The sequence below is a fragment of the Oncorhynchus masou genome, chromosome 29, assembly GCF_036934945.1.
Source record: "Oncorhynchus masou masou isolate Uvic2021 chromosome 29, UVic_Omas_1.1, whole genome shotgun sequence".
In the NCBI taxonomy this organism is placed as follows: Eukaryota; Metazoa; Chordata; class Actinopteri; order Salmoniformes; family Salmonidae; genus Oncorhynchus; species Oncorhynchus masou.
The window spans coordinates 20,112,091-20,136,223 of NC_088240.1; the positions used below are offsets into that span (position 1 = coordinate 20,112,091).

The following is a 24,133-nucleotide window of genomic DNA, read 5'->3' on the forward strand; positions in this document are numbered from 1 at the left end:
ACACCAGCCTAATCTCGGGATTTGATAGGCTTGAAGTCATAAAAAGCGCTGTGCTTGTGAAGAGCTGCTGGCAAAACACACGACAGTGCTGTTTGAATGAATGCTTATCAGCCTGCTGCTGATCATAGACTTAGTTATAACATAATAACACACAGAAGGTCATTAATATGGTTGAATCCGGACACTATCATCTCGAAACAAGACGTTTATTCTTTCAGTGAAATACGGAACCGTTCCGTATTTTATCTTAACGGGTGGCATCCATAAGTCTAAATATTCCTGTTACATTGCACAACCTTCAATGTTATGTCATAATTACGTAAAATTCCTGCAAATTAGGCGGCCCAAACTGTTGTATATACACTGACTGATTGCGTGCAATGAATGCAAGAGAAGTGACACAATTTTACCTGGTTAATATTGCCCGCTGTATTGATTTTAAGAAAGGCATTGATGTTTATGGTTAGGTACACGTTGGAGCAAAGACAGTCCTTTTTCGCGAATGGGCACTGCATCGATTATATGCAACTCAGGACACGCTAGAAAAAGTAGTAATGTTATCAACCCTGTGTAGTTAACTAATGATTATGATTGTTTGTCTTTTATAAGATAAGTTTAATGCTAGCTAGCAACTTACCTTGGCTTCTACTGCATTCATGTAACAGGCAGGCTCCTCGTGGAGTGTAATGTAATCAGGTGGTTAAAGCGTTGGACTAGTTAACTGTACGGTTGCAAGATTGAATCACCCGAGCTAACAAGGTAAAAATCTGTCGTTCTGCCCCTGAACGAGGCAGTTAACCCACCGTTCCTAGGCTGTCATTGAAAATAAGAATGTGTTCTTAACTGACTTGCCTAGTTAAATAAAGGTGTAAAAAAATATATATTAAAAAAATCGGCCAAATCTGTGTCCATTCCAATTAATCCGTCGACCTCTACATGAGATGGTGTGTGTCGAAATCCTCTTTCTTGTGCTTTCTGAGGTGTAACGACCCAGTATAGGGTAATACATATAGAATTATGAGAATTGCAATGCATATTGTGTCAGCACCCAACACGCAAACCACACCGGCTGCGTTGTGTAGACTTACATGTGTTCTGTAATTTCACCCACACAGCTTGCGTGAATAAGCATCTGCGTAGCCAAGTGCTAAAATAGAACATGGTTCTATTTGAATCACTCAACGCGCTGCGCTGCAAGTCCCCTCTGTATTGGAAATCAGGAAGATACAAACCCACGTGGATGCTTGAAAGACAAACGAGATGAGATTAATAGCAGATAATTAACTTAAAAACAAACAACATTTCCCTTTATATCTGTTTATTAATTGTCGGAGTAGAGAAACACACGTTTTGTATGACTCCGGGTTTAAATTTCTACAAAGAACGAACTTAAAGGACCATATGCATGTCAGGTCAAATAACAACCCAAATGTTAATCTCTCGGGACAAGCTAGCTAGCTAAATGTCCAAGAATGTTCATCTCTTGGGACAACCTAGCTAGCTAAATGTCCAAGAATGTTCATCTCTCGGGACAAGCTAGCTAGCTAAATGTCCAAGACTGTTCATCTCTCGGGACAAGCTAGCTAGCTAAATGTCCAAGAATGTTCATCTCTCGGGACAAGCTAGCTAGCTAAATGTCCAAGAATGTTCATCTCTCGGGACAAGCTAGCTAGCTAAATGTCCAAGAATGTTCATCTCTTGGGACAACCTAGCTAGCTAAATGTCCAAGAATGTTCATCTCTCGGGACAAGCTAGCTAGCTAAATGTCCAAGAATGTTCATCTCTCGGGACAAGCTAGCTAGCTAAATGTCCAAGAATGTTTCATGTATGTTTTGACTTGTCCCAAAATTAAAATAAATTGATTCACAGTTAGTTTTGGAATTTTTATCTGCGTGTCATGATCACGTCTGGTGGGGATAGACAAAATCAACATGCGCACACACGCAGTCAGCATGTAAGTATTGTGATTTTATCGTATTGTTAACCAAAGTCTAAACAGTATATTGTTTTCTAGAAATGGGACATACGGTCACGGCAGTTAAAGGAAAATAACACTGAAGATAATAATTAATGGTGGTAGTTGTAAAGAATTCTGCTGTTCTCATTATGTTTGTATGGGCCATCTGCCTAGTCTGGTGTGCAGCCTTGACCATGGCCTCTCGCTGTTCTGGTTTCCAAGATAACCCTGTCCTTGAATATTGGCTCTTAGAACACAGCTCTGGAATGGATACCAAACCAATGTGTAGGATCCATTGAAAGTTTCATGTCTACCTTGGTTAGCCTTTATCTCTGCCATTTCCTACCGTTTGTAATTTGAAACACTCACCTATACACTCTCATAGTAATACCACGGTCTGAAGGTTCTACGAGATTGACTAACACTGTGACAAGTAATGCAGACTTTTGCTTGTATTAGGCTTGGTCGGTATATCACACACACACACACACACACACACACACACACACACACACACACACACACACACACACACACACACACACACACACACACACACACACACACACACACACACACACACACACACACACACACACACACACACACACACACTTGAAGTCGGAAGTTTACATACACGTTGGTTGGAGTCATTAAATCTCGTTTTTCAACTACTCTTGTTAACAAACTATAGTTTTGGCAAATCGGTTAGGACATCTACTTTATACATGACAAAAGTAATTTTTCCAACAATTGTTTACAGACAATTGTTTATTTCACTTGTAATTCACTGTATCACAATTCCAGTGGGTCAGAATTGTACATACACTAAGTTGACTGTGCCTTTAAACACAGAAAATTATGTCATGGCTTTTGAAGCTTCTGATAGGCTAATTGACATCATTTGAGTCAATTGGAGGTGTACCTGTGGATGTATTTCAAGGCCCACCTTCAAACTCAGTGCCTCTTTGCTTGACATCATGGGAAAATCAAAAGAAATCAGCCAAGACCTCAGAAAGAAAATTGTAGACCTCCACAAATCTGGTTCATCCTTGGGAGCAATTTCCTGTCAGGAGGAATGGGCCAAGATTCACCCAATTTATTGTGGGAAGCTTGTATAAGGCTACCCAAAACGTTTGACCCAAGTTATTAAACAATTTAATGGCAATGCTACCAAATACTAATTGAGTGTTTGTAAACTTCTGACCCCCTTAGGAATGTGATAAATAAATAAAAGCTGAAATAAATAATTTTCTCTACTATTATTTTTCTTAAAATTAAGTGGTGGTCCTAAAACAGGGAATTTTTGCTAGGATTAAATGTCAGGAATTGTGAAACGGATCACCAGAATCATGGAAACATGTACTGTAGAACAATAGGCCCTCACTGGTTCGGTCGGACCTCTCCTTCACTTTTGAACGTTTGGGGACATGAATCACTGCATGGCTATTTGCTAATTTCTTCTGTTGTCATATCTGCATGCATGGATTTACATGCTATGCAATAGTTGAAGCTTGTGATATACAGTAGCCTGGATGGTATGGTTGGCTGTCATTATATAGCCAAGCCATCATACATTCAATCTTTAACTTGAAGGGTCTAAGAAATATTGGGTTCTACTTTGTCTTCAGCAAAAAAAAAAGTTTTTTTACAAAGTCTGAATAAAAGACGCATGGCTTGCTTTGTTCCCCAATATAGTGAATTAACTAACTACATTTTGCTCAAACAGAAGGGGAACTAACAAAGAGTCACTGACCACAACCAAAATGCATCACGTGCGCGAGTGTTGCAAAATAAATTTAGAAATCTATATTATTCAATTATTGCACCCACACTGCTCGCGTGCGCCAACGAGCATCTGCATTGCCAAGGGCTAAAATAGAAGTCAGTTCTATTTCTGATGCAGATCGTACTGCAAGTCCTGCCTCTCCCATCTCCTCATTGGTTTATAGAAGCAGGTACCCACGTGCCATCTCCTCATTGGTTATACCCACGTGGGTGACTGAAAGACGAGTCAGTCGGTCAGTGGCGGTAATGCACCTAATTTATGAAAGTTGCCAATCGCAATATAGTCAAGAGAAGTCAAGAGAATAAAAACCTGGAAGAGAGATGACTAGAAACGATTTGGTTGACCGTTTCATGTTTGGATTAATTGTCAGAGTAGAGGACCTTGTGCATTTCAGGTAAAATAACAACTCAATGTTTATATCCCAGGACAAATTAGCTAGTCACAGCAAGCTAGCTAAATAGGACAAATTAACTAGCAAATGCAAGCTAACTAGCTAAATTGCCATAAATGTTCAATGCTTTTTGACCTGTCCCCAAATTAATATAATTGGTTCAGAGTTTGTTTTGATATTTTATCCTGTGTGTGGTGATCGCGTTTGGTGTGGGGGACAAAATACATTTATGCACGATGGCGCAGCCGTTTTGGGTTCCGTGTCATTAGGGTGTCCACTGAATATTGACTAGCAACAACAACTGGGACCTAAAAGGCGCACACTAAATTGTCCCAAGAAAAGGCAAACAAAAGAAAAACCCTCACCAAACATAGACAGGAAGCAAATCAAAAAGGTGGAGCAAAACGTAATTAGATAAAGGATTTGTTTGTCTAGAAATCAAAAATAGGGAGTGCCAACTAATGGTGTTAACCCTCTGCATCAAGACAACTGGAGCACTGGGCCAGCTACTCTTACACATTCCCACTAACAAGATGTCAACCAGCAAAGGTGTAACACAAACTGTCTAACAAGGTGACACCAATTGGTGTGCTAACGAGCTATATGTGCTTAACCCCAACCTGAAAACATGGGGCGGCAGCGTAGCCTAGTGGTTAGAGCATTGGACTAGCAACTGAAAGGTTGAGATCAAGTCCCTGAGCTGACAAGGTACAAATCTGTCATTCTGCTCCTGAAAAGAACAGTTAACCCACTGTTCCTAGGCCATCATTGAAAAAAATGTGTTCTTAACTGACTTGCCTGATTAAATAAATAAATGGAAAAACCAAACCCGTAACAATCAAATCCCAAACCTTTATTTCCGCCTAACGACCTAGTAATAATTTAGTTTGATTTCTGCCTATGGGTGAGTATGATCTCGGAAGAAAAAGAAACGCACACCTATTTAGGCGAGGTGCTGGCTAGCGGAGTAGAAAACTTGAAAATAAAAGAGAGCCGCACACTCTAGGAGCTCAGATGCAGAAATGTAATTACCAACGGTTTGACAGCCAAGCTGTCTTCATCAGGGTATCATATGGGTGAGTATGAAACATAGCCATAATGCTGAGCTGGTATTGGCACGTAATACGCTCTTAAACTCTTGATGGTTGCTAGGCAGTACCAGTTAACCATCCTCCTGACAGTTCTAAACTTTGGGAGGCATGTATCTTCCCCCATCTCTTCACATAGCCCACCGCTAAGCATGCCTTAGTTTCTTAACCACAACAGGGTGGGTCCATAAAGATTTACTGTGGGAATAAATATCACTGAATGATGAAATAATGGAGTAAAGTAGGCTAATGCAATTGAAGGCTTGTATCAAATTGTCGCTTACTGAAAGTCCCAAAGTCATCCAATCATCGTAATAAATTTGAAGAAATAGCCTACCCACGTGTGGTCAACTAGATCATTTGATTGAGACAGTGCCACCGCGCAGCGTTGAGACAAGCATGGGGACTCGTCTTGATAAATCAATTGTCAGATTATTGTTTTCACTGAATCTCTGTTTGGATATTGGTTAGGCTATTATTAGGCTGGGGAAATGTTAGCTAAGTTGAGGTGAGTGTTGTTCATGATCATCTTGTCGAGTTGGCTCATTTATTACAATATTTTGCCAGCATGTTATGGAGTTTAACGTGTGGATTATTTTGCTCTTCAGTCGCTTAGTAGCCTAGGCCTACTCCCGATCAATAGCCTGTGACTTTACGGACTTGTTTCACTGAATCGCTGTCTGTAAGCCATTTTATTATATTTTGTTTCTGGCTGGGCAAATAAGTGGAGGTGGTATAACTAATTTGTTTGTTTTTTTCATCTATGACTGATCAGAGACATTTAGCATGCAATAATTTAGCCTAAATCAAGTGTCGGCTCTTGTTTTGCTCGATCGTGTATAGGTCACTCCAAAAACCCATGGAGGTTGTGAAATACTAACACAAGACATATGCTTTGAAAACAGGATTTCTATAGTTTTCTATCTGTGTCATGAAGATACTCTCAATGTAAGACACTACGTCTACTCCCTAATGAAGTGGAGTGAGGGTAAGAAAGAGATGAAACGCGGATCAAAAAAGCATGGGCTTGGGCTCTGTTTCAAAATATCACCTTTTTATAGGACAGCTGTTCTACACAATCCTGTGACACAAGTTGGGCGGGAAAAATATTATTTGTATTTTATTCTGTTATATTACCATATATTCTTACTTCAGAAAATGTGTGTGTGTGTGTGTGTGTCTTGTCTGTTTAATGAACTATTGATTTCATTCATTTGGACGTAACGTAATTAAACTCAACATATGCCATTGTTTATTAGTCTTATAATGATTCTTAGTACCTGCCTAAACAAATTAATAATGGATTTCTTTTAATCGTATATATTCCATTAATTTATTAAAATAGAAGCCCACCCACATCTGCACACCACTACTACCACTCTTCGCCAGCATGCACAGGGAATGTATAAAAGGCATATGCAGGCAAGAATGTTTTTTTCTTACAGACAAAATACTGTAAATCCTATGTGAAAGCAGTATCTGTCTCTATCCCATGTATTCTCCAGTGAACCCTAGAATAAAGGTTATAGATGACTCCAGGATATGGCAGTAGATGTGTCCATCCATCTGATTGGCTGGCAACAATGTACATAACACTTGAGACAACTGGCTCCCATGTTATTTGCCATTTTGTCAAGTAATATTTTTTATTATATAATGATAATAAAAATGTAGGCCAAACTCCATGTTTAGCATACATGCTGCATTGATGTCAATGGTCGATATTAGTGATGCACCTATATGCCACTTTTGGCCGATACCGATATCCAATATTTTCCTTTCCAAAAAAACAATATACATTTTTTTTGCTGCCTTTTAAGCATTCTAGTACAGTTAAATATTTAACACACACCGACGCAGCGGTCTAAGGCACTGCATCTCAGTGCAAGAGGTGTCACTACAGTCCCTGGTTCGAATCCAGGCGGTATCACATCCGGCCGTGATTGGGAGTCCCATAGGGCGGCGCACAATTTTCCCAGCATTGTCCGGGCTGTCATTGTAAATAGCTAGTTAAATAAAGGTTTTACACACACGCACCACACTGACCAAAAATTATTTTTGACATTTACGTATGTCCCCATTACCAGTAAAACATAATCAAATCCTATTTCTTTCCCTCACTTGCTGTGCTGTTTGGTTGTTCATTTGGTCAGTCGTTTCATTCCCAACCAGGATTTCTATGGAACGCCGTTTGGGTCTTTGCGTGTCAAAAAAAATACACATCAAATAACACGACATAATCTATTTCAGTAGCTATAGTTAGCTAGCTAACTATATAGCTAGGCGTCATCATCTAAAATAACCCTAATTTATAAGACAGTTCTTATCTGATTAATGGTGGTCGGACACATCTATGTGAAGCTAGCCACAATAAGGATTAGGCACAATAGTGGAACTTTTTTTGTACAGCTTTGACAGTGCTACTGTATCTTTTTTGACACGCAAAGACACATACTATGGAACGTTGTTTGGATGTCGTGAAGCTAATAGCATTGACTCTATTACTGTGTAACTTCGGTAGGGCAACATTTTAAAAATAGCGCAATTGGTAGTGTACCGGTGCTCTACCAGTCGGGAAAAGCCAACATCACCCACAACAAAGAACGGTTGATTGCCAAGGGCAATGAATTCCATTATTTTGGCTGTAATGGATTTCGCCTTTGAGTTGTCCCGCTGAAAATTTCTTACCCATTCAAATGACTGCTCGACTTGTTGACTGCTCGATCCACACAGCAGACGTTGTGTGGGCTAGGTTTGGAATGCTGTGTTGCACGTGCAGCGCAATATTTTACGTGCCGTTATTACGTCATGTACCTACGTTATATACTCTACCGTTCAAAAGTTTGGAGTCATTTAGGAATGTCATTGTTTTTGAAAGAAAAGCAAAAAAAAATGTGTACATTAAAATAATATCAAATTGATCAGAAATACAGTGTAGACATTGTTAATGTTGTAAATTACTATTGTAGCTGGAAATTGAAGTTTTTTTTAATGGAATATCTTCATAGACGTACAGAAGCCCATTATCAGCAACCATCTCTCCTGTGTTCCAATGGCACATTGTGTTAGCTAATCCAAGTTTATCATTTTAAAAGGCTAATTGATCATTAGAAAACACGTTTGCAATTATGTTAGCACAGCTAAAACCTGTTGTTCTGATTACAGAAGCAATAAAACTGGCCTTCTTTAGACTAGTTGAGTATCTTGAGCATCAGCATTTGTGGGTTCGATTACAGACTAAGAATGGCCAGATGCAAAGAACTGGAACTCGTCAGTCTATTCTTGTTCTGAGAAATTAATGCTATTCCATATTCCATATCTCAGATTGGCTAATAAAAAGATAATATTAAGATGGGCAAAAGAACACAGACATTGGACAGAGGAACTCTGCCTAGAAGGCCAGCATCCCGGAGTCGCCTCTTCACTGTTGACGTTGAGACTGGTGTTTTGCGGGTACTATTTAATGAAGCTGCCAGTTGAGTACTTCGGAGGTGTCTGTCTCTCAGACTAGACACTCTAATGTACTTGTCCTCTTGCTCAGTTGTGCACTGGGGCCTCCCACTCTTTCTATTCTGGTTAGAACCAGTTTGCACTGTTCTGTGAAGGGAGTAGTACACAGCATTGTACGAGATCTTCAGGTTCTTGGCATGGAATAGCCTTCATTTCTCACAACAAGAATAGACTGACGAGTTTCAGAAGAAAGATCTTTGTTTTTGGCCATTTTGAGCCTGTAATCGAACCCACAAATGCTGATGCTCCAGATACTCAACTAGTCTAAAGAAGGCTAGTTTTATTGCTTCTTTAATTAGAACCACAATTTTCAGCTGTGCTAACATAATTGCAAAAGGTTTTTCTAATGATCAATTAGCCATTTAAAATGATAAACTTGGATTGGCTAACACAACGTGTCATTGGAACACAGGAGTGATCGTTGCTGATAATGGACCTCTGTACGCTTATGTAGATAATCCATTCAAAATCAGCCGTTTCCAGCTGCAATAGTCATATACAACAGTCATATACCACATTAACAATGTCTACACTCTATTTCTGATCAATTTGATATTTTAATGGACAAAAAAATAGCTTTTCTTTCAAAAACAAGGACATTTCTAAGTGACCCCAAACTTTTGAACGGTAGTGTAGGTATGCTCGGTAGCTTTGACATAGTTTTTTTAAACATCAGGGTTAAACTAGACATCGGGTCTGATTCCGATATATTTACTGATATATCAATATGCATGAACGTTCAAGTGAGCCGTGTACATGGATTCTATCTGGTCCTGTGTGATGTGTTGTAGGACGGAGAAGAACTGGGGGCAAAGTTAGTCACCGGATCAGTGGCTGAAAAGCTGCTAGCTGCAATAATGCTTTGATATTGCTATTCACTGTAGTAGTCAAGAAATGACTCCCTGATGTAGACCTACTACATCCTGTTGGATTTGACAACCAATGTAACCCTTCAATATTAAAACTACAGAAACACAGTGTAATCTTCAAACGGTTGTCAGTCAATCACCTCTATCCAGGCAGGCAAGGCAGCCGTGGAAGAAATGGTTTCCCCTAGATACGGTAGTGCTACCGTTCAACAGTTCCCCTCCCACCACACACCACCTGTCGTTTGAGCGAGTCCTTGAGAAAGGCAGACAATAATACACAAATAGTTGTTGTGGCTACCTGATTGTGGTATCATTAGTTATCCTCCCCATTTCCCTCCCTCCTTCACCCTCTCTCTCCCTTCCCCCAATGGTCAGTCTAACCAATGGCAGGTTTTACTCAGAAGAGTAGTTCAAGAGAAAATGGCTGCTGTTTCCAGGTCATATTTGCACATCTGTCAGGAGGTGACTGCACAGGAGAAAATGGGGTCCTCCTCAGCATGTTAGGGTGGAATGTGCCTCCCTGTGTTTTTGTAAACCTCTTTTTTTGTGTGTCCTGTTTTTCTACATCAATGCCCTTCAAAACCTATACACATAAATGCCTGGCGGTAGAGTTTCTCTTCGCTTTACTGTCTCAGGGTATTTTGATAGCATGTTGTCTTCTTGAAGCCGATGTCATGATTTTAAAAATGTTATTTTACGCTTCACTTATCTTCATATTGAATACTATTTGTTGTGGTTGATGATTATAAACTTATGTATAGAAGAAAATATACATGTGTACTGTAATTTGCTAGGGTTTTGTGCGTTTTCCCTGCAGTGTATGGGCATGGTTGTTTTTTCTTTCCTCTCTGTATCCAATAAGTAGATGTTAATAGACTTCTCTAGTCTGGGAGAGCACACTGTTTTGTCCTTGAGTTCCAAACACAAACCATCCACATCTATTTTTAGGCCAGATTATCCAGCAAAAATCAGCATTTGCAACTGATTTATTTTTCTCTGTAATTACACCCCCCCCCCCGTCGTCGTCGTGACCTTATCCGTGGAGACTTTATCATGAAGACTTCTGTACTGTCTGTAGATCTAGGAGACTAGTTAAGCAGTTTATATTTTTACGGTAAGAATTTACAATAAGCAGCAGCCATTTCTGTAGTGCTACAGAGTGCTTATGTACCATCAGTTGACCCTTCCCCTTCCCCTTCCCCTAACCTCACAGTTAGAGAGGAGGGAAAAAGATCAGACCATAGATCAACGTTTAAAGACAACTTCATCCTAGAGCAACTAATCCATGCCTGCGCTGGAAAGACTGGATGTGTTTTGTGGAAAATTGAGAATGTAGCAAAAAAGGACATTTTAAATGGAACGCTCAAGAAATGCTTACATGACAGCAACACTGTTTTGGCTTGAGTCCTGAGATCATTTTGGTTGAGCCATATTACCTTCTGCAATAAGTGTTTGTACTTACGTGGACATTCAACCTGATGTGTGCAATTGCTTGGGACCATTGTGAATGCATGCCCCAAACAAGGAAAATAATTTGGAGCAAGACAAATAATGTATTTGAAATGGGTTTGATGAATGGCACTACACTATGATGTAGATTATAATGTGTACCGAAAGATTACATTAGGCAGATATGTTCTTCCAATGATATCATAACTGATATCCGAATTATGATATTTAACTGATAGCATTTGTGGCATAGAGTAGGGGTTTGTCGGTATCCAGATTTTCATACCGTCATACCTTTTCTCTACCTTAACGGCATATACAGTAATTCCGGAAGTGCACACAAGGGGCGCTATTTAGAAAACAAAAACAATTTAGGCAACAGGGATCTTGATCCAGGAGGGGAATAAATGTCTCAAGTCTTGTAGTATTTAGTTTGAGGATTTTGACATGAGCTAGCAACATTTGATAGACTGGTTTCGTCTGGACAAAAAAAAAGGTTAGCAACCCGATACCAACGTGTTCTGTGGAGAGAAAAAAAAGGTGATAGATCCAGTATTTGGATAATTGTTGTGATTGGAGGATAGTTGTGAGGTTAATCGAAATCAGCATAAACTCCTCTGTTCTCAAGCTCATTAATGAAAGAATATTTATATTTGAAGATGTCATAAAGGTCAGTCTCCTCGGCAATGACCAGGTAGGGCAAACAGTTAAATGTTAGCTAAATAGACTGGTACTCAGGCTAGAATCTCTCTGCTGTAAAAAAGAAGCTTGATATTAACATTTAGCCCCTTACCTAACAAGTTAACAAACCAAATGCAAAGCTGGAACCCTGAGCTGGATATAATTCATTTGACACATCTTAGATTTCTTATAGCTATATTGACCTTCTACATTTTTTTTAGGGTATTGAAAATCATACCATCAGTATTTGAAAATACCCCGGTATACACGCTATATCGCCTAGCATAGACTATGTGTTTGATGTGGAAGCGAACTGTACAGGGCAATTCCACGAGTGATGCAGAGACTAAGATTGTCACTTTAAAATGTATGTTAAACAAAAATGAATGATTGTAAAGGTAAACAAACCATAGAAATCTATGCACAAGGACTCTACTTTTAGCAATTTCCACAGAACATTTTACAAAAACACATACCTAAATAAGAAAAGTGCAGATGCAAAATTTGGTAACAGAATGACGGTTTGTGCTGTCATTCTGTCACCAAACTTTGAATCTGACCTGTTTAACTTTGCAATCAGTGGTTTTTGTTTGGCATACATTTTATAGTAGTACGTCTGAGTCGAAGCATCACTCTGTTACTGTGGAATTGCTCTACAGACAGTGTCAATATCACCAATGTTCTCAATCCACCAACTCAATTTGTCCTCACTGTACCTATATCACTCAACAGATCACGGCGTTAAAGTGCTCTTGCTAGTTGCCACAGCACAAAGCAAATGCCAAGGTTAGCATTTGTGTCAGAAGTGGGAGGAGTGTATAAGCCTAGATGCCCAGGAAGCTCTGTAATGGATGATGCCGTCATGTGCCCATCTGATATATGGATTAGTGCCCCCCGTTCCCTTCCAGCCCTGCCAAAGAGAAGTGGTGTGTAGGGATGTCTTGCAGCCCACCCAGACTGACACAAAGGGGTAGCTAGGGAAAATGGGACCTGCTTCCAGCTTTGGTGTTTTTCGTAATTTTTTAAAATGTTTAATAAATTATTGATCAGATTATTCATTGTGTTTTTGGTTTCATATGATACTGACTCAAGCGATGCCTCTCATTCAATAACGTGGTGGTGTGATTGATGTATTCATGGAACGTTAGTGTGAATCCACACAAGGAGAATGTGTCTCAGCGTGAGATTGATCTTCACACCAGCTCCAAATCATAGCACCATCTCTGATTGTTGGCGGAAAATTCATGTGAACATTCACACTCAGCCAATATCAGGGGATATTTAATTTGAGCGCTGCATGTCTGCTGTGTGGTGCAATAAAGCCAGAGAGTCCATGTGAAAGAATATCCCAGTGTAATCGGTGTGAAATGGCTGGCTAGTTAGCGGTGCACGCTAGTAACGTTTCAATCGGTGACGTCACTTGCTCTGAGACCTTGAAGTAGTTGTTTCCCATGCTCTGCAAGGACCACTGCTTTTGTGGAGCAATAGGTAACGATGTATCATGGGAGGCAGTTGTTGGGTTCCTGGTTCAAGCCTAGGTTGGCGAGGAGAGGGACGGAAGCAACACTGTTACTCCAAGGTGAAGACTTGCATTATTCATGTTGAGTAACATATTCGTCACGGCTGGCACAGAGCCCAGTGGTAATTGGGACAATACTATTCTGTCTCTATTTTGCGCCGGTTGTTGCAATGCTACCAAAAGGGAACTCTTTAGAGTCAGTTCAGCTCTGTGCGGTGTGGTATGGAGGTTAGAGGCCTGCATTTCTTACTAACTGGCTCTACTCTGATTCTGATCTGGGAAGAAGTTTGTCCCTCTTGTCCAGTTCAACACCAGCTTCCTAAAGGTCAGTTCTAGGATCAAGTTCAAATGTATTGTTAATCTGAGGAATTCTTAACCTCTTGGGGGACCACAAGGTTCTTTATGATGGATAACTGGCTGTTTTTGGAGAGGTAAATGATTGGAGCTGCCAACATGAAGAGGAAGCATTTTACGATGTATTGTTGTCTACATGGTCTTGAATACAGAATGTGATATACCACATACAATGAGCTCCAGAAGTATTGGGACATTGACACATTTTCGTTGTTGTTTCTGTTCTCCATCACTTTGGACTTTCAGCTTTAATTTCAGGGTATTTTCATCCATATCGGGTGAACCGTTTAGAAATTACAGCCCCCCCAACCCCCATTTTAGGGGACCAAAAGTACTGCGACAAATTCACTTATATGCATTGAAGTAGTCAAAAGTTTAGTATTTGGTCTCATATTCCTAGCATGCAATGATTACATCAAGCTTGTGACTACAACTTGTTGGATGCATTTGCTGTTTGTTTTGGTCGTGATTCAGATTATTTTGTGCCAAATAGAAATTAATGGTTAATAATGTATTCTATCATTTTGGAGTCACTTTTATTTTAAATAAAAATATAATATTTTTCTAAACAGTTTTATATTATTGTAGATGCTACCATAATTACAGATAGTCTTGAATGAAATATGCTAACCTCCCCTGTTATTGTAATGGTGAGAGGTTAACATGTCTTGGGGGTATTTTTATTTTATCTTTGTTTAACTAAGCAAGTCAGTTAAGAACAAACTCTTATTTAAAATGATGGCCTTGGAACAGTGGGTTAATTTCCCTGTTCAGGGACAGAACAACAGATGTTTACCTTGTCAGCTCGGGGATTCGATCTAGCAACCTTTCGGGTTGTTGGCCCAACACTAACCACTAGGCTTCCTGTCACCTGATATACACTCATTATTATTATTATTATTATTCACCATTCACGTAAGTTAATTTGTCCCAATAATTTTGGTCCCCTAAAATGGGGGGGGGGGGACTATGTACAGAAAGTGCTGTAATTTCTATACAGTTCACCCAATATGGATGAAAATACCCTCAAATTGAAGCTGACAGTCTGCCCTTTAACCTTATATGCATTGTATAATTTAAAATCTAAAGTGCTGGAGTACAGAGCCAAAACAACAACAAATGAGTCACTGTCCCAATACTTTGGTAGCTCACTCTATTTGTCTGCTTTGCCTTCAGTTTGAAGGCAAAGTTCACAACTTCAGTTCACTTTACTCGTCAACAGATACATTGGGCTTTGATACAAAATAATTGATTAATAGTTGATTATTGCAGTGCTTAAGGGCATTTCACACAAACTGGTTGCACCTACAGTTTCAGGATTTTGAAGATTGTTTTCTCTGAATTCTAAAAGTATTGTTCCAGTCTCACCTTCATATTTCATACCATATTTTGCATAATATACTGTGTACAGACAGACAATGGATTGATATATTGTTGGAAAATGATTCATCTTTTAATTTTTTAATCAAATATCCGAAACATACAATATACTTGCAGTGAAGCCGCTCAACGACTACATCATACCAGTTGCATGAGAGTGTGTGTGTATTTGCATGTGTACAAACACCTGCACAGCATCAGGCAAACCGGCATTAGTTGTAAAACCACTGCCCCTCAGTGTTATTCAAACATACTTTTTGACATGTTGTATTTTTACTTAAAAAAAAAAACTTGTATCTTTGACCATCATTCTATCTCCCGTACAGCAACTCCCCTCCCACAGCTTCCCTCAGCCCATCCCAACTATCTCTGCTGGCCACCCACTTCGGGTTTTTACGCAACACATATCTTTCAAATATGCTGTGATGTTTAACTTACAATTTCAATGATCTAATCGAATAGAATCCACAGATTACGAGTTGAAGATAAATACTTTTAGGCTACCTGAGGGCAATACCAAAATAAATGGTCTATTTATTCTGTATCCTCACAACAAATCTGCAGAGCTTCGATGATTTTATGCCCCAAATATTCAACATTTTGTTGGTGGCAAGAATTCTATATAATAATTTTAGCTGAAAAGCACAAAGTCTTGAATCTTGCATTGTTTATATATCAACTCATACCCTCAAATATACAAATATCTCTTCCCAACTATTTTGCAATCTGTATGGCACAGTTGTCAACACCCTGGTCCTCGAATGAAACTGGTATACTTTCCTATTTATGCTATTTTTATTCCTCCACCAGTTTTGACCCTTTATATTGGGCAGACAGACCAGTTCCCTACCTCCTCCCGCTGCCACCCACCTCCTCCATTTTTGGGGCAATGCTGTAATCAATTGGTTGGACTCTTGGATTGAGCAGACCTTCCCGTTCAATTCTGATAACTCCATGAAGGACATAACTCTACCATTCCAATTTACAATATGATTTAAGAACAAAATACCATTTTGAAAGATCTTTCCCATAAATACAGGTATTTTATCAACCAGCACATTTGAGATCAGCCATAATATTTGTTGTAATATTTGTTCTATCTTTTCAGGGAGATTACACTTATTGTAGCCAGCTCTGCAATGCTTGTTTTGAAAAAGAGAGATACTTTGAAAAAGGTATCATTTTCAATTAATCAAAAATGAGATATGGCAATCTGCACAAAGGCAAAAGGCCATTTTTAAACAATGGATGAGTTTTTCTTAGTAATCTACTCGAGAACCATTTAGGGTTCAAGTAAAACTTTTGATTGAGTGAAGCTTTTAGAGAGAGGTTTCGTGCTTTTATGTTTAATAATCTCAACCCACCCAATTCATATTCATTATATAGATAGGCACGTTTTATTTTGTCTGGTTTAGCGTCCCAGATAAAGCTAAATATTTTTTGCTCACATGATTTGAAAAACGAATCATCAGGAGTAGGCAGCGCCATAAGTAAGTGAGTAAACTGAGATATGACTTAAGGAGTTAATCAGGGCAATTTTTCCATAAATAGACAGGTATTTACCTCTCAATGGTTGCAGGATCTTGTCTATTTTTACAAATGTTCTATTTAAATTCAGTGTGGAGAGCTTATTTATATCTTTTGTGATATGAATACAGAGTATGTCTACTTCACCATCAGCCCATTTTATAGGTAAATTGCAGGGTTTATAGCTCAACTGTAAAAGTCGTATATTTTAAAGATCCAATACGTAATATTGTACAATCGTGGCCAAAAGCTGTGACAATTACACAAATATTAATTTTCACGAAGTCTGCTGCCTTAGTTTGTATGATGGCAATTTGTATATACTCCAGAATGTTATGAAGAGTGATCAGATGAATTGCAATGAATTGCAAAGTCCCTCTTTGCCATGCAAATTAACTGAATCCCAAGAAACATTTCCACTGCATTTCAGCCTTGCCACAAAAGGACCAGCTGACATCATGTCAGTGATTCTCTCGTTAACACAGGTGTGAGTGTTGACGAGGACAAGGCTGGAGATCACTCTGTCATGCTGATTGAGTTTGAATAACAGACCGCAAGCTTCAAAAGGAGGGTGGTGCTTGGAATCATTGTTCTTCCTCTATCAAACATGGTTACCTGCAAGGAAACACGTGTCGTCATCATTGCTTTACGCAAAAAGGGCTTCACAGGCAAGGATATTGCTGCCAGTAAGATTGCACCTAAATCAACCATTTATCAGATCATCAAGAAGTTCAAGGAGAGCGGTTCAATTGTTGTGAAGAAGGCTTCAGGGCGCCCAAGAAATTCCAGCAAGCGCCAGGATCGTCTCCTAAAGTTGATTCAGCTGCGGGATCAGGGCACCACCAGTATAGAGCTTGCTCAGGAATGGCAGCAGGCAGGTGTGAGTGCATCTGCACGCACAGTGAGGCAAAGACTTTTGGAGGATGGCCTGGTGTCAAGAAAGGCAGCAAAGAAGCCACTTCTCTCCAGGAAAACCATCAGGGAAAGACTGATATTCTGCAAAAGATACAGGGATTGGACTGCTGAGGACTGGGGTAAAGTCATTTTCTCTGATGAATCCCCATTCCGATTGTTTGGGGCATCCGGAAAAAAGCTTGTCCGGAGAAGACAAGGTGAGCGCTACCATCAGTCCTGTGTCATGCCAACAGTAAAGCATCCTGAGACCATTCATGTGTGGGGTTGCTTCTCAGCCAAGGGAGTGGGCCCACTCACAATTTTGCCTAAGAACACAGCCATGAATAAAGACTGGTACCAACACATCCTCCGAGAGCAACTTCTCCCAACCATCCAGGAACAGTTTGGTGACGAACAATGCCTTTTCCAGCATGATGGAGCACCTTGCAATAAGGCAAAATGATAACTAAGTGGCTCGGGGAACAAAACATCAATATTTTGGTCCATGGCCAGGAAACTCCCCAGACCTTAATCTCATTGAGAATTTGTGGTCAATCCTCAAGAGGCAGGTGGACAAACAAAAACCCACAAATTCTGACAAACTCCAAGCATTGATTATGCAAGAATGGGCTGCCATTTGTCAGGATGTGGCCCAGAAGTTAAAAGCAGAACATCTGTCTAACATCTGCCTAAGCGTTCCTATATATGAGATTCAGGAAGACTTATGTGCATTTTTCTCCATATTCCATCCATTTTCCTTTATTTTTGTAGTAGATTACATTAGATCGTTCTTGAATAAGTTCCTTAAGTTCTTTTTGTTTTTCCTCTAACTTCTTTTCTATCATTGTTATTGCTATCGACCTGTACTATTAGTTCATGGATTCTCCTTGTTAGTCTTGTCTCCTTAGCCAGAAACAGCTTTTTTAGTATTGATGAATATTGATTTGAATGACCTTTTGAAGGTACATTTAAAGGTATCCCAAACAATAAGGGGATTTGCTGAACCAATATTATACTCAAAAAATTCAGTTATAAATGATTTTGTGTTAGTTAAAAATAAGTTGTCCTCCGGTAAACTTTGATTAAATTCCCAATGTCCACATGGAAAATCTATAAGAGTTATGTGAAGGCCAATTAGATGATGATCCGATCGCATTCTGTCTCCTATTAAAACGTTTTTAACCTTTGATGAAAGAGACAAGAAAGTTGTCAACCCCATTCCTTTTCCCACACAACTTCAGGATGTAGAGTGAGTTTCCTGTAAACAGTATATGTTATATTCCTTTTCTTTTAGGCATGTAAAGACTGATCTTCTTTTTTTATATCTGCTAAACTGTTACAATTATAACTGGCTATACGTATTTCTCCCCTTACCATAACTAGATACTATCAGTCTAAATTGACCATCATTTAGTGCTTGTAAAGTTACTGCCATCAGAGGTATTAGAGCTTTCAAATGTCTGATATTTAGAATTCAAGTATTAGGTTCTAGCAATATTTGTTTTATTCCCTTGCCTGTTTGCCTGTGAGCCAATGCCACAGATGTTAGAAAATTGAGACAAGACATTATGTGTGTAGTAAATCTGAGTAGTTTGATGTGTATGATATTGGATGTGATTTAGTGAGTGTGTACGATGTCTGTATAAGAGTAAGACTATAATGTGTGGTCCAAATAAATAATAACTCAATTTTAATGGTTGAGTGTCTATGTATGTAATATGTAGTGCGTGTAACCTTAATATTCATGATGATAATTGTAATCCATATTGTATCGCCGTCATAGTTGCGTCATAATTACCTTTACCATAATTGAAAAACACATCCCAGCATTTCCATAGCAATTGATGTTTCACATGATCATGAAAGAGACCTTGTATTACTCTAGAGACGGCTTCACTACTGTACAAATGTATTCTGTACAATGTTATTATTCCCCAATGCCCTTATTCTAATATCTTCCCCTCGCTTGTTGTAAACATATATAAGCATGTAGACAATTATATAAAAAATATAGACAAACAATAAATACATTAAATTATAAAAGTTGAGAGAAGTGAGAGAAGAGAGCGAGATCAGGTGTGTTTGTGTGTGTGTGTGTGTGTGTGTGTGTGTGTGTGTGTGTGTGTGTGTGTGTGTGTGTGTGTGTGTGTGTGTGTGTGTGTGTGTGTGTGTGTGTGTGTGCGTGTGTGTATATATCCGTATGTGTAAGTGAGCATGTAATTGAGTACGTGTGTGTTCATATCCACTTCATAGTGTTCAGATATTTTTACAGTTCCCATACTTTCTTTTTTTTGTAACCTGAAGTCCCTGTAGAATTTAGTACATCCATGAATCATTCTTTGTAGCAAAGCACTCCCTAGCCTGAAGGCCCTTATCAGTGGGAACAATAAATCAATTGCTGTGATTCTAAAGGGCTCTGTTTTTATGTTTTTCTTCAGATCCCTGTAGTTTTGAAAGAATACCAAGTTGAAATGTTGACGCAGTCACCAGTAAATTGTGTTTTCTGTGAAAGCGATAATGATGTGAATGTTGCCCAACTTTACCAGTAATTAGCCCTAGCCGGTGTGTTGAGTTCTCCTCTGCAGTTTACTAGATAGCGACAGTAGGCCTTTAATGCCATGTCCTGCTTTATTAGGCTTCTTTACCCATCTCGTTCAGTGGCCAGGTCAATAATGGTTGACTGTTGCCACTTTCCCCTGCAAGCTAAATGGAAATGGACGCCTCTGTCGGGTCACAGTAGAGAGATGGGGGGGAATACTTAGCCTGTGAAGTAGAGATGGATTCACTAGCTTAGTGATCCGGTCATTGACATTCTCAATGTGTGTGTGTGTGGGGGGGGAGTACATGCCTGAACTATGGTCTTGCTTTTACTTTGTATGTGAGGACATGGTAGCTGTCAAGTCATTTGATAATAATGATTGGGGACCTACCTAGATATAACCTACATTTTCCCACTCATTGGGAATCTTGTCATCTTGTGAAACGATGTAGCGAGCTGTGTAATGAATCTAAAACTCATTGTCTTCCTCTCTTTCTTTCTTAGAGTGGGCCGATCTTTACTACGTACAGTACCTCCTCCATCGAGGTGGGCTAAGATGAGTATAACCAGTGATGAAGTGAACTTCTTGGTATACAGATATCTTCAGGAGTCAGGTATGTATGACTGCCAACCTCCCTGTAGCACACTTGTCCTGTCTCGCTCTGTCTCTTGTCTGTCTGCTGAACTTATTATTATACTTCTGCTTTACATATTTCTTCTGTATTTGTTTCTGTGGTAATGTAGGAATTGAGAATGGCTTTGTAGTTGACCTTGTTGATTATGTTGTCATGGATTAGACTGCATTGACTCTTTCTAAACCACATGTGTCAAACTCATTCCACTGGCTGAGTGTCTGCGGGTTTTTACTCCTCCATTGTACTTGATTGAGGAATTAAGGTCAATGATTTGTAAGGAACCCCCCTCACCTGGTTGTCTAGGTCTTAATTGAATGGCAAAACCAATACACTAGGCCCTCCATGGAATGAGTTTGACACCCCTGATCTAAACGGTCCCTAAAGGTTTGGGATGTTTTTTTACCAATGGCTACTTCAATAAATTCACCAACAACATGATGAAAAGCTTGAGAGAGTGCAGGAATAGGAAAGTAGAGGTGTCAGTAACTCCAGAAACTACCGTTCGTGGAAACCAAGCCTATTCTACATGTCTGTTGTCTGTTCAGAATATCGCTTTCCCTTCATATGTACCTGTGTCAACATGCCATTCACGCTACCCTATTTTTCACAGGGTGAATGAATTATTGAGATCCTAGCTGCTGTATTTGATTACTGCTGGGGCTTTCTTTGAAGCCAGTCATTGGATAAATGCTTGATAGCTCTGGCATTTTAACATTTCTTCCCCTGAAAAAGTCTACTTGGAATGAATGATTGACTCGCTGTCTCCACTCCCTTTTATTTTTTGGTTTACATAACATTGATATAAAAAGTTAGAAATAACACCTCAGACATTGCAGATGTCTGTAGATATGTCTGTGTAGGAGTGAGACGTTTGTGTTGCAGGGTCTCTGGTGTTCTCGTTGTACTGACTGTGTTCTCTGTGTGTCCCTTTCCAGGTTTCTCCCACTCAGCGTTCACCTTTGGCATTGAGAGCCACATCAGCCAGTCCAACATCAACGGAACACTAGTGCCCCCTGCTGCCCTCATCTCCATCCTGCAGAAAGGCCTCCAGTATGTGGAGGCAGAGATCAGCATCAACGAGGTGAGCCGAGGGGCTCCAGTCCAGGCTGCCTTCTGGTAGTGCCTTGGGTCGCATTCATTAGTGCATACCGTAGCAAAACATTTAGCAAAAGAACACAAAACTATATATATATATATATATATATATATATATATATATGGTACTAGTCAAACGTTTGGACACAACTACTCATTCCATATTTTGATTTGTTTAACACTTTTTGGGGGCATTATTACATGATTCCATATGTGTTATTTCATAGTTTTGATGTCTTCACTATTATTCTACAATGTAGAAAATAGTAAAAATAAAGAAAAACCCCTGAATGAGTAGTTGTGTCCAAACTTTTGACTGAGTGTGTATGTGTGTATATATATTTTGTTATTCATAAAAGTTATTTTTCAATCTGTTTTCTTCCTTTTGGTGCCTGGAGAATACAACACTGGCCTGGACTACCACACCCAGAACAAACACCAAACACTCTCCATGTAAATCAATGGGGTTATTTATAGAAGACTGCCCTCACTAATACAGTGCCTAAGATCAATACTTATATCAGCAGTCATTTGTATGCAAAATAAGTTTATCGAAGTCATGAATCTCAAACAATACCAAAATCAATACACTATTGTACTTGGCAAATTAAAAATGTAAATCCTGCAGTTCGAATTTATTGTCCATCAGCGCACTCTTACATCCAACGGGGTAACCATGGCATATTTGGTGTTGTGTTGGCAGGATGGCACGGTGTTTGATGGGCGGCCCATTGAGTGTCTGTCACTCATCGACGCGGTGATGCCAGATGTGGTGCAGACGAGGCAGCAGGCCTTCCGCGACAAGCTAGCCCAGCAACAGGCGGCCTGCGCCATGGCAATCACCGCCGCAAGCAACCAACCCAACGCACCAAAGAACGGAGAGGCCATCGTAAACGGAGAGGAGAACGGCACACACACCATGTGTAAGAACAGCCTCCCGTCTAGCTATCACTAGCTAGCGTTGTCGTGCCGTAACTTAACAAATGACAGCTAAACCTTTTCCCACATTATCTTGATACTTACTATGTGACTTACTACATCAAGCAGCGTGTGTGTGTGATACTCTAGAGCCATGTGATTTTCACTGAATGTGAGGTAATTAGTGACATGGCATTGAGTGTTGGTGAAATTGACCCTGCATGCATTCACCTTCATTGTGCCTCCCTAACAGATGCTTCTAGAATTTAGCCAGTGAAACCAGAGAGGTATGGATCGGGTGAAGCGTTAGATTAGGGAGAAACTGATAGAGGATGTTGTGGATGTTTGTGTCAGCCGATCCCACTGGAGTTAGTCTGTCTGTGTGGGTGGGTGGCAGAACACCAGCAAAGACTATGTTAGTTTAAGTAATGGTTGTCTGAACAGACAGGGATGCTGCAGCCCCGTAGGATTGCTCTTCAGCAAAAACAAGTCTGGAAGAAAAACACATTTTATCAATACTGCAGGCAGGATGTGAAGATGATTACTGGATTAGCTCTTAGCTCATCTCCCAGAATGGTTGAGCTTTGATCCTCTACAGATTGCTCCTTCCGCTTCAATTGGGTCAACAAGTACGTTTGATGCGGTAGTTGCAAATCTTAGATAACACTGTTATTTAAGACTTAGTAACTGTCTCGGGCTCTCAGCTATTTGCCTTTAATGTTTTGGAACTATCCTCATTTAAATTCTCTGATCTTAAATTGTTATGATTTGAAAGGGGAGAGGTTAAACACCTCTAATTTTTGTCAGAAACCAACTTAAGAGTGAAACAGTCCAGATAGTTAAAGTTTTTGCAACTGAATATGGCTACGGATGAGAAGGAAATTGAAATATATTTTCAATATATGTGATCTCCTGTATAGTAGGTATTGGGAGTCATGTATGTGTCTGTTTTTATTTCCTTATTTTATTTAACCTTTATTTAACTAGGCAAGTCAGTTAAGAACAACTTCTTATTTACAATGACGGCCAACCCCGGCCAAACCCTAACCCGGACGACGCTGGGCCATTTGTGCGCGCCCTATGGGACTCCCAATCACGGCCGGTTGTGATACAGCCTGGAATCAAACCATGATATGTAGTGATGCCTCTAGCACTGCTTTTTGTTGTTGATGTTTTTGTTTATCTGTCGGCCCCAGCTTCAAACTCAAGCCCTGTGTGTAGTTAACAGACCCTCTCTGCCCATTCATCGCCATTTTACCTGTTGTTGTTGTCTCAGCTGATTAGCTGTTGTTGTCTTAGCTAGCTCTCCCAATCAACACCTGTGATTGCTTTGTTTCTCTCAAATGTCAATATGTCTTGTATACTGTTGTTGGTTAGAGCGTTGGACAAGTAACTGAAAGGTTGCAAGATCAAATCCCTGAGCTGACAAGGTAAAAATCTGTCGTTCTGCCCCTGAACAAGGCAATTAAACCACTGTTCCTAGGCCGTCATTGAAAATAAGAATTTATTCTTAACTGACTTGCCTAGTTAAATAAAGG

The 24,133-nt window shown here is 39.7% G+C and overlaps 1 protein-coding gene across 1 annotated transcript in view; it reads left to right on the forward strand.

Annotated features, from left to right (window-relative positions):
* Positions 1-24,133, forward strand: part of LOC135519145 (F-box-like/WD repeat-containing protein TBL1X) — a 78,170-nt gene that overhangs the window by 7,765 nt on the left and 46,272 nt on the right. The window contains exons 2-4 of the mRNA XM_064944220.1: positions 20,452-20,561; positions 21,518-21,663; positions 22,381-22,600. Coding sequence (XP_064800292.1) covers positions 20,504-20,561; positions 21,518-21,663; positions 22,381-22,600 — 424 coding nt within the window. The 5' untranslated portion in view covers positions 20,452-20,503. The remainder of the gene's footprint in view (positions 1-20,451; positions 20,562-21,517; positions 21,664-22,380; positions 22,601-24,133) is intronic.